This window comes from Toxorhynchites rutilus, chromosome 2 (genome assembly GCF_029784135.1).
Source record: "Toxorhynchites rutilus septentrionalis strain SRP chromosome 2, ASM2978413v1, whole genome shotgun sequence".
Classification (NCBI taxonomy): Eukaryota; Metazoa; Arthropoda; class Insecta; order Diptera; family Culicidae; genus Toxorhynchites; species Toxorhynchites rutilus.
Window position 1 is genome coordinate 65,441,426 of NC_073745.1, and position 11,774 is coordinate 65,453,199.

General features: G+C 34.4%; 2 protein-coding genes across 2 annotated transcripts; both read left to right on the forward strand.

The window, feature by feature from the left end:
• Positions 1–9,017: 9,017 nt before the first annotated feature.
• LOC129765806 (uncharacterized) lies at positions 9,018–10,041 on the forward strand. Its single transcript, XM_055766237.1, has 2 exons — positions 9,018–9,886; positions 9,947–10,041. The coding sequence occupies exons 1-2, from the start codon at positions 9,277–9,279 to the stop codon at positions 10,039–10,041; spliced, it is 705 nt and encodes a 234-aa protein (XP_055622212.1). The 5' UTR covers positions 9,018–9,276.
• A 23-nt stretch (positions 10,042–10,064) lies between these two features.
• LOC129770430 (uncharacterized) lies at positions 10,065–11,480 on the forward strand. The gene is made up of 4 exons (XM_055773269.1): positions 10,065–10,480; positions 10,541–10,680; positions 11,040–11,348; positions 11,413–11,480. The coding sequence occupies exons 1-4, from the start codon at positions 10,078–10,080 to the stop codon at positions 11,440–11,442; spliced, it is 882 nt and encodes a 293-aa protein (XP_055629244.1). The 5' UTR covers positions 10,065–10,077; the 3' UTR covers positions 11,443–11,480.
• Positions 11,481–11,774: the final 294 nt, after the last annotated feature.

The window sequence follows — 11,774 nt, forward strand, 5'->3', positions numbered from 1 at the left end:
TGATCAAAACAAACGAACATGTGTTGCAAATTGCATATATTGAAGCGTTTCTGAAATGTTTCCCAAAGGGATTCAAGCCAAAACAAAATAATTCTCTGAAGATATGCAACAAGTGAACCAAACAACTCGAAAAGTTCTGACACTTGCATCGATAGTTATCACTCGCTCGGTGCTGTCGAATTGCTCGATTTCTATAATAGTAAAATAGAGTTAACGAGCAAAATTCTTATCGCTTCGATTTCTATAATAGGGCCCATTAACTTCATTCGTCTTTCAGGAGGATCTTGTATACTTCGAATACTTCCAAACTCTCCTAGCTTTTACCTGGCACGATCCTTGGAAATATATCTCAGTATCTTAGAAACACGTGGGCTCTTTAATTCACTAGCAAGTTCAAACCACGTGATATCGAGCAAAATGCAATTGACCTCAAACCTTATGGCGGGTTTACATTAGGGAGATCTATAGCTATAGATGGATTTTTTCACGTGAAAATAGGTGTAAACGGGTGAGAATAAATATGATACACTTATTCGAGGTATATATAACTTGAATAAATTCAGCATATGTAAACGCTTGTGAATTTCTCACTGGTGAGAAATCACTAAAGTTGGATGCAGTTCTACTTCAGGTGAATAAATTCACCGAAAATATGAATATATTCACTATAGAAGTTCACGCTAGTGTAAACGGTTGATGCGATTTCTATAAATCTCATCATATTTCTTCACATGAATATATCACTAGTCTAAACCTAAGTGGTGCGGACTCAATCCACTTCATTCTCAAGCAAATTCTTGCATGTTTTCAAGCGATTTCTTGCAATAAATTCTCAGACCACCAGAGATGCCAGATTTACAAATATGTTTGTAAATTTACAGACATATCTGTAAAACATTCATCACATCTATTCATCACATCAAAAATATTTGACTCACCATATGACATTTTTCCATAGTTTTAATACAGAAAAGTTATTATATTTAGTATATTTCAATACACATGACGTTAGACCAGCGATACTCAACCTGCGGCCCGGCAGTCCTTCTTGTTGGCCCAACTGGTGTGTATGATGTTTGGAACTCATACACATAAGTACTTTTGCCTTGACATCATTGCAGACGAAAAAGAGGATACGGTTATTCACAATTAATGAACAATTGCATTCTCTGCAGGTAAGGAAAAATCTTGAACGAAAATTGTCTCTGATAATTATTTTCTGTTCTAGACAAGATTGTTTTGCTGAAATGCAAGGAGATTTATTGAAAAATAGTTAAGTTAGGGTCAGGACTATGCAACCTATGTATTTAAACAACATCGAATAAAAATTTTCATTCTATTTTCAACAACTTACATTTGCTTTCGGGTCTGCTTATGACGAAATATGGGTTACTGTTCGATATTGTTACGACAGACATGGTTCATGGCCGTGTGGTGGTCTAAAACTTGTATAGCCTTGCATGGCGGATGGAAAATATACACTGCATTTTTTTAAAAATAAAAACGACAAGACCGCAAGCCTTGGTGGATGTCCAATATATCAACGGAGAAATACTGTGTTTTATAAAAATTAACAACGCGTATGTTTGTGTATGTATGTGTATGTATGTATGTGTAGATCGTTGAAACATTTAAACACACTTACAGCACATAAGTTATTAAGTGGTCCGAAAAATCATTGAAATGAATGAAATGAAAATTAATAACATTTGAATCACTGAATCGATTTAGATGATCGACATATAAAATTGACCTAGCCTTTTATGAAAAAATATTTAACTTGCGAAAAACATAATTATATTTTAGTAATTATTGATTGTAGTCGTTTTTTATTTTTTTTATGACTTTGGACTAGAGGGCGCTATATATTTTTATATTTTTTCTTGAAAGCTGAGGATTTTTTACACAACATATCTCGATATCAGGGTTGCTATTTTTTCGTTTTTTAGATATGATTTTCAAAAAAAATCATTTTTCCCCATTTGTCCAAAAATAACTTTCTGCAAAAAATCATAACATTTGAACTACTGAACCGATTTAGATGATCGATATATTAAATTGAAGCCAATAAGCAAAACTCACACTTGCGGGAAGATTGGATTCTAGTAGCATAGGTCTAGTTTAGTCACATATGAATATTGATCGAAGACTTAAAACATGTTAAATTTACAAAATTCTAACTTAAAAACGATAATTATAGCATCTCTGATATCGAGATATGTTAAGTAAATACTCCTCAGCTTTCCATAAAAAATATAAAAAAATATAGCGCTCCTATTTTTAACCGAGAAAACTATGAAAAACTAACTCAATCCATAATTACAAAAACAAAATTCAATTTTTCGCAAAACTAATATTTTTTAAAAAAATATATCTTGTAACCTTCAATTTGATATGTCGATGATATGAATCGGTCCAATAGTTCGAAAGTTATGACTTTTTGTAGTGGGAAAAATGGGGAAAAATTGTTTTTCGAACCATCGATTAGTTTTGCAAAATCATATTTCAAAAACGAAAAAAATAGCATCTCTGATATCGAGATATTTTATGCAAAAGTTCTCAGCTTTCAATCCATATTAAAAATAGGATCCATATTATATGCAAGTTTAATATTTCTCAATTAAAGCTCATTGGCTTAAATTTGATATGTCGATCATCTAAATCGGTTGAGTGGTTCGAAAGTTATAAATTTTTGAAAAAAGTCATTTTGGGAAAAAGTGGAAAAAATGATTTTTGGGATCACCCTAAAATGGAAATGGGCACCCTAATGACAAATTTAAAAAATACGAGTTTAATGTTTTGCGATAAAGAACAAAATTACCACTTTTGACGAAGAGCTGAGAACCACTATATTAGTTTGGCATGGAATGGCTGTATATATATATACAGAATACAATCTTACGTGCATCGTGATGTACAAAGTATTAATGAATAAGTGAAAATTAACGTTAAAAGACATTTCTATAGATCTGCACACTTTTACAGACTTTTCCACATTTTTAACAGACATTCACATGTTTTTACAGACTTTTTTTAAAAATCATCTGGCAGCTCTTCCTTCCACTTTTTATCGAATATTTCCAAATCGCAGGAGTAAACATTTACGTGACTCTGACTTTGTTTGTTTTTATTACGTTCGGAAAAACGTTATGACAAAGAGAGGGGACAATAAAAATGCGTTGCTCAGTGAAAGGCTGAGATGGTCTTTTAGAGATGCAATGGTTAATTAAACAATTGACGGAAAAATGTAGTTCGTTCATTTTATAATTTTACTTATTTTTGCCCTTGACAACAATACCTCTTTTATAGTGTTGATTATCATAAGAAAAATAACACTCCTGATCGTTGGATCTCTTTTGACATTTCAATTGGATCTTTTTTGACAGCCGTTTTGATTCAGTCCGCACTACCTAGGTCTAAACCCACCCTTGCACAGCTATGGTGTATCACAGAACTGCCCATGTTTGTATAGGAGACGTAAGCGACAAAATGAACAAAATCGACTTTTTAGCCGTTTTGCATTCTACGCAATGGGCCCTATTATAGAAATCGAATCGGGGATACGATACAATCACAATCACTATCACACCGAGTAAAATCTGCACTTATAGAAATCGAGGAAAACTGCTCGATTCGTCACTCTTGCTCGAATGTCAGCGATAGTGATGAAATATAACATAGTTTGATAACAATTTTGAAATGTTTCACAAAGCACTATAGAAAGGATGCCGAATCTTTTTTGAGACACCTTCTATGAAAATGTATTTCCAAAAGCGTTAACATGGTTATGTTTTGATGAAAATTGATATTCCCTTAATAGGCGTGAGGTATGCATGCATGTGTAATAAAAACGACAGCATGGAGCAATTTGCTTTACAAAAAATATAATTATTAGAAAATTAACTTTTTTCTGTATTTTCATATCTGCAAGCTATCGAATTCCGTAAGGAGTCACGCACGAATTTCACTTTTTTTTTTAGCAAAACAATATTTGTAATCCATGTAATGCAACATGTAATTCTCTTTTAGCGTCGATTTTTTGTTGTAGCGACGTCAATAGCTTTATTGTATTGGGGCCACCACCTGTGGCTCTAAATTCTCGCTTGTTGTGTGCTAGTGTTTTCTTTACCTTTCCCCTAATGTCCTGTAATTTACCTGTAATTTAAATAAAATCATTATTGTTATTTCGGCTTTAGCATATTGTCGGTGTTAGGTCAGACCTAGGTAGTGCGAACTGAATCAAAACGGCTGTCAAAAAAGATCCAATTGAAACGTCAAAAGAGATCCAACGATCAGGAGTGTTATTTTTCTTATGATAATCAAGGGCAAAAATAATTGAAATTATAAAAAGAACGAACTACATTTTTCCGTCAATTGTTTAATTAACCATTGCATCTCTGAAAGAGCATCTTAGCTTTTCACTGAGCAACGTATTTTTAATGTCCCCTTTCTTTGACATAACGTTTTCCCGAACGAATTAAAAACAAACGAAGTCAGAGTCACGTACATGTTTACACCTGCGATTTGAAAATATTCGATAAAAAGTGGAAGGAAGAGATGCCAGATGATTTAAAAAAAAGTCTGTTAAACATGTGAATGTCTGTAAAAAATGTGGAAAAGTCTGTAAAAGTGTGCAGATCTATAGAAATGTCTTTTAACGTTAATTTTCACATATTCATTAATACTTTGTACATTGCGATGCACGTAAGATTGTATTTTGTATATATATATATATACAGCCATTCCATGCCAAACCAATATAGTGGTTCTCAGATCTTCGTCAAAAGTGGTAATCTTGTTCTTCATCGCAAAACATTAAACTCGTATTTATTTTTTATTTTTTCATTAGGGTGACCATTTTCATTTTAGGGTGATCCAAAAAATCATTTTTTCCACTTTTTCCCAAAATGACTTTTTTCAAAAATTTATAACTTTCGAACCACTTAACCGATTTAGATGATCGACACATCAAATTGAAGCCGATGAGCTTTAATTGAGAAATATTGAACTTGCAGATAATATGGATCCTATTTTCGTAATTATTGATTGTAGTCGTTTTTATTTTTTTATGACTTCGGACTAGAGGGCGCTATATTTTTTAATATTTTTTATTGAAAGCTATTAATTTAATATTTTTTATTAAAAGGCTAGGTCATTAGTTTCAATTTTATATGTCGATCATCTAAATCGGTTCAGTGATTCAAAAGTTATGATTTTCATTTGTCATTTTTGGGAAAAAGTGGAAAAAAAAATATTTTTCGGACCACCTTAAAATGGAAATGGGCACCCAACTGAAAAAAGTAAAAAATACGTGTCTAATGTTTTGTGATAAAAAACAAAATTACCACTTTTGACGAAATTCTGAGAACCACTATATCGGTTTTGCATGGAATTTCTGTATATACACCCGACAAACGTTGTTCTGCCATAAAAAATATTTCTAGTGAATATGTTAATCGTAAAATAAAAAAATATTTATGTGTTGTAAGTGTGTTTAAATGTTTCAACGATCTACACATACATACATACACATACATACGCGTTGTTAATTTTTATAAAAATCAGTATTTCTTCGTTGATATGTTGGACATCCACCAAGGCTTGCGGTCTTGTCGTTGGTGAAATTTATAAGAAAATGAAGTGTATATTTTCCACCCGCCATGAAAGGCTACACAAGCTTTAGATCACCACACGGCCGTGAACCATGTCTGTGGTAACAATATCGAACAGTAACCCACATTTCGTCATAATCAGACCCGAAAGCAAATGTAAGTTGTTGAAAATAGAATAAAAATTGTTATTCGATGTTTTTTTAAATACTTAGAAGACATAGTCCTGACCCTAACTTAACAATTTTCCTATAAATCTCCTTAAATTTCAGCAAAACAATCTTATCCATAACAGAAAATAAATATCAGAGACAATTTTCGTTCAAGATTTTTCCCTACCTGCAGAGGAAGCAATTTTTCATTAATTGTGAATAATCGTATCCTCTCTTTCGTCTGCAATGATGTCAGGGCAAAAGTACTTATGTGTATGAGTTCCAGACTTCATACACACCAGATGGGTCAACCAGAAAGTCTGCCGGTCCGCAGGTTGAGTATCGCTGGTCTAACGTGATGTGTATTGGTATAAACTAAATATAATAACTTTTCTGTATTTAGTTGAAATATGAATACATAGTTGTTATAAGATAGGTTTAAGAATTGAATGTGATGAGTGTGAGTGAGAGTGGGAGTGTGAACATTATCAACATATCCTTATATCCCATCCTATTCCTGACAAAAATATGTCACCCTTCTAAACTCGAGTCTACCGCGAGTAATCGATTTTCTAACTTATTAACAATAGAATTAAGGAAAATTGATCATAGATATATAGATATAGTTAATATGTTTAGTTAAGAATTCTGCTCCTTTAAACTTATGTAACTGAGCCTGTAAAAATAAACGAATTAATAAAAAATTAAAAAAAAAATTCTGTATTAAAACTATGGAAAAATGTCATATGGTGAGTCAAATGTCTTTGATGTGATGAATAGAGCCTTTTATTTTTCAAAAACCTGTGAAATATTGTTATATCCAAAAAGTCTACAACAAAAATAAAAAAGTGTTTTACAGATATGTCTGTAAATTTACAAACATATTTGTAAATCTGGCATCTCTGGTGGTCTGAGAATTTATTGCAAGAAATCGCTTGAAAGCATGCATGAATTTGCTTGAAAATGAAGTGAATTGAGTCCGCACCACTTAGGGTCAGACCGGACCATGTGACATTTTTATGATTTCGAGAAAACCGAACATAAAGTTTCATGCTCTGCAATTTTCAAAGCATTTAAGTTTTTCGTTCAATATTGTTCCCAGAAATGTTAGCTACTCTCTGACAATACTTTGACGTATGATAGTTGTAAAAAAAACATCACGTAACATGCCAAAAAATGCAGTTATTTGGCTGCTTATACGTACATGGTCCATTCTGACTGAACCAAATGAAGCATTTTTTAGGAGTTGGTTCACTATGACTGAACAATTTCGAAATATTTCTCAATCAATTAACAGTTGTGAGTCAAAGTGTGTCATTCTGCTATGAAAATTAGAGTGAGAAGGATTGTGAGTTTGGAACTGCATAAACATTTGTTTGCGTTCAGCATAATACATGTTATACGTCAAACATGTTAAGCATAAACTTCCCATTTTCAATCATCTTAGACAGTATTCGTCAATAGAATCGTCAAATTAAAATTCATTGTCATCTCTACAGCCTAAATCGCACTCGGAAATAGTATATTTTGCGATCATTCACACTGAAGACCAGCATTTTTCACTGATCCGTTCAGTCAGAGTGGACCAAGTTTATTTTATAATATACTCAGAGTGCGCACATTTTACACTAACGGGTTCAAGCACATTTCAACAAGGTACCTCTTAGCTTTAAGAAAATGTTTTGTGGGTTTGAATTCGGCGCTTGGATATTGTTGAAATTCAATATACAAATGATTGATACATGGTCCACTCTGTCTGCACATGATATAGAGCCATTTCGCCATGGTAAATGGTACATGGTTCACTCTAACTGAATACTATGAGGGATTTTCGTTGATCAATAAACAATTTCGATCCGGTCAAATTTACAAAGTTTACTTGTAACGAAGAACATAATTTATTAAAATGCATGAGTTGATCTTACATGGCAACTGTCAAAACTTTTTACTTCCAAAGCAAATGTGTTGCAGCCAATTGAATTCGAAAATTGTTCAATGCAATCGATAAATTAATCAATATAATACAAATACTTATTGAGACAACGGTAGTATCACGTCAACCATTTTTTCCATTAGAGGTTTCCTTCATTATTAATTAATTAATTAAATCAAAACAAAAATAGTTAACAAATATCATGTTGTCAAGTAAAAAAAAAATAATGAAAATTTCAAAAACTCATCTTTTTTATATCTGAAAACTACATAAAAGTCTTCAAAAGTCTGGCTCTTCTCTGAGCAGTAGCTTCCGGCTTTTTAATCGATAGCGTTGAATTCCGTTGTTCGAAATTAGTCAGGCAATCTTTTTCAGCCATTTCGTCTCTCTTCTATGTTCCGGCATCAGAATCCGGAATTTGCGGCACACAGCCGGTTTCTGGCTTACATTTGTTTTGACACTTGTACCGTTCGCCCTAAAGTATATTGAAAAACCCTCCAGGCATGCTACATTACTCGATGCATTATTGTGAGTTCTGATATTAAATATGAATTGAATAAAAAAAATTCAAAAGCGATTTCCATTAACCCTCCTGTATTCGCGTGCAAAATCATAATACTTATACTCGCACACGGTGTCACAGACCGAAAATTGAACTTCTCTGTAGTGTTGCCATTGTGTAATTTTTCAGGTTTTATTGGTATTTATTAGGCTGTCAAAAAAGTCCTGCGGTATTTTCGCGAGGTGTCGTTGTAAGCGCGTAGTTCTAGTTGTATTCATTGTATCGAGTCATACTATAGCTTGTTGGAAAGGTATTTTTGCGCGCTATAATATAGTCCTTGACAGTGTTTTGTTTGGTTAAGTCGTTCGTGAGTTATAGTGTCGCAAATATGGAGCAAAATAAAGAGAAAATCCGACATATTTTACAGTACTACTATGACAAAGGCAAAAATGCATCTTAAGCTGCCAATAAAATTTGTGCAGTTTATGGACCCGATACAGTTTCCATTTCCACCGCACAACGATGGTTTCAACGTTTTCGTTCTGGTGTAGAGTTCGTCGAAGATGCGCCACGCTCCGGAAGGCCTGTCGTCGAAAATTGCGACAAAATCGCTGAATTAGCCGAGAAAGACCGGCATAGTAGCAGCCGTAGCATCGCCCAAGAGCTGGAGATAAGTCATCAAACCGTTATTAACCATTTGAAGATGCTTGGATTCACAAAGAAGCTCGATGTATGGGTGCAACACACGTTGACGCAAAAAAAGACGGGTGGGTAATGTCGGGGACATAACCGGAGTGACGTAGGACCAGAGTTGCACAGTTTCATCAATATCACTGACAACTAACGTGCAACGTTAGTCACTTGCTACTGACGAAATTCTTGGTCAAATGGTGACTGACGGAGTACGATGCAACACGATACCTGTTGCCGAGCTCCGTCAATACGCTTTGACCGATCAAGTAGGCTGTAAAAATGTCCGTAACGAATTGTTGATTGTCGTAGATTGTATTTAATTTTCAACGAGCAAAGTTACGATTTCCGTTCCGGTTGTTGAGTTTGATTTTTGTTTAAAGAATTATTATGCCGATCGGTGAGAACAGTAGTGTGGGGTGTTCCTCTATGCAGAGAAAGCGAGCTCACGGCAGGAAAAGTTTTGCCGAAATTGCCAAAGAGTGTTGCAAAATCGAAGGCATTAAATATTATTGTGCTATTGATCCTGACAGTGGTTGTACTTATATACAGGAGAATTTCGATTCAGGAAATTTGGTACGACACTTCCGGAACAAACATAAAACGGCAGCGGAAATTAAAGGGCTCTTTCCCGATGGAAATCAAGAAAAAAGGTCACGAGTAATCACTAAGCGCCTTGTTTCCGTCGACAAGCGAACGTATGTCGAAGGAACCATAAAGCTTGTCACGCAACACAACCTGCCTTTGAACTGCTTTCAATGGGAGGGTCTGAAAATGTTGCTTGATCCTATAGCAGATGCTGTGAACATAAAAGTATCCAGATCAAACATCAAGGTTTGGATTTCTGCAGCAGCTAACAAACTAAAATCAATAATGGCAGTCGAAATGAAACACAAGCTGGTATCTATCAAATTGGATTCTGCATCACGGCATGGTCGTCACGTTCTCGGAATCAACGCACAGTACGAACTCAACGGAAAATTGGTGATTCGAACCTTGGGTATTTTCGTTTATGTATATTTCTTTATTGCCAACGAATTAATGTTGATCTCTGTTGTAGGAATGATTGAAGTAGACCAGAGACAAACTGCTGTGTTTTTGCGTGATAAAGTATTGGAAACATTGCGTGTCTATGATTTGAAGTTGGATGGGTAGATTTGCTTTAGCATTACGGTGGACAACGGCAGCAACATGGTTGCTGCCGTAAAAAAAATTAAATCTTTGCTGAATGAGTCCATTGCAGTATCGACTTTATTGTTCGAAGATGATGAGAACATACCACAGGAAAGAGACCTCATTGAAGAGCTTGAGCTAGAGTGGGATGCACGGATATCCCTTGTTCGGTGCGCGGTTCATTCCCTCCAACTTGCGATTGCGGATGTTTTTGATAAAGCTGATCCGAATCTTAAATGCATCACGGAAGTAGTACGTCATCTACGTCAAATTAAATATAAATCATTCGTCGAGGTTCAACAACTTGCCCTCCCTCCGCTCTGGTCACCAACACGTTGGGGCGGTAAATACAAAATGTTGTCTAGCATTTTAAAGCAAGAAGCGAAATTTGTTGAACTGGGAACTCAGTATTCTGAAATGTGTAAATTAAGACAATTTAATCGTTCCAATAAATAAATGTAAGAAAAAAATACATTTTCAGGTTTGGGCAAGGATGATTGGAGATTTATCAGAGATTACGTTGATGCTACCAGGCCGTTATATCACTGTACAAAGGTTATGCAGGCCGATCATTATCCCTTGTCACAATTCTACATCGACTGGTTGGTTGCCATTCAGGAGGTCAGTATGCTGAAAGGCAATCCTTTCTCAAATGCCCTTGTATCAACATGCACAAATCGATTGGAACGTCTTCGCAACAACATGGCATTTAAGGCATCTTTATATTTGGATCCGAGGTTGAACTTCCTTGATTCTACAGTTTTTGAGTCTACTAATGAGAAAGCTGAAATTCATGTATTTTTCAGTAACGTGCACGTACACCCAAACTTTTTCTATTTTTTTTATGTAAATGAATTATAAAATTCTTTTGGTAATATATTTTTAATTTTTTTTTGTTTTTCAAACAAAAAAAACATTTTTAGACATTATTTTTATCAATTCTTATGTTGAATTATGTTAAAATAATATGTTCTTTTCAGAATTTTATTGCAGATACTTGGAAACGAATTCGCTCTCTAAGCCCAGTGGTGTCTTCTGATGAAAAGGAACACACGAATGCATTTGACTTTAACGACAAAGTCGATGATATATTGACCAAAATGTTTGGTGGGACATTCAATACAAGCTCTGACAATTCTTCAACTTTTTATAATCAAATAAGAGCTTTGGATACACAGGATCGTCAGCCCCATACTTTCAATGTGTGGAAACACTGGGTAGCTCGTAAATATACCCACCCGGAACTACACTCCGTAGCTATGGTTGTTTTGGCTACACCATCCAGTCAGGTATCGGTTGAAAGAGCGTTCAGTGCATTGGCGATAATCCTTTCTGATCAGAGAACTGGTTTAGGAGCGGAAACCCTTTCTAATATTCTTCTAGTCAAATTGAACAAGGATCTTTCAGATAAGGTTATGTCAGACCTTTACATCTGGAACGACACAATCACAGAGATGAATTCAAACAACTAGATGGCAAGACTGGTTTTATATTACTAGATATATGTTAAGGGTTATTATATGAGAACAGATGTTTGTTGAATTGAGTTTGCTTGAAACAATGTTTCAATAAAAGACGAACTTAATCTTGTTAATAAAAAATATAATTTAAAACAACTTCCCACCTCTTTTCTTACAAAAATTCCAATACAACTCTCTCGTAACATTTGAAAATTTCTATAGTTTTTGTTTCATTTTTCAGGTTGCTCTTTTATG

What these genes read in the sequence shown, in the direction of transcription:
- LOC129770430 (XM_055773269.1), top strand. Translation starts at nt 10,078, where the DNA reads ATGGTTGCTGCCGTAAAAAAAATTAAATCTTTGCTGAATGAGTCCATT. An exon ending in GGTTGGTTGCCATTCAGGAG is followed by an intron (nt 10,681 to 11,039) that starts GTCAGTATGCTG and finishes TGTTCTTTTCAG; the next exon opens with AATTTTATTGCAGATACTTG. An exon ending in TGGCTACACCATCCAGTCAG is followed by an intron (nt 11,349 to 11,412) that starts GTATCGGTTGAA and finishes GAACTGGTTTAG; the next exon opens with GAGCGGAAACCCTTTCTAAT.
- LOC129765806 (XM_055766237.1), top strand. Translation starts at nt 9,277, where the DNA reads ATGCCGATCGGTGAGAACAGTAGTGTGGGGTGTTCCTCTATGCAGAGA. An exon ending in ATTGGTGATTCGAACCTTGG is followed by an intron (nt 9,887 to 9,946) that starts GTATTTTCGTTT and finishes TCTCTGTTGTAG; the next exon opens with GAATGATTGAAGTAGACCAG.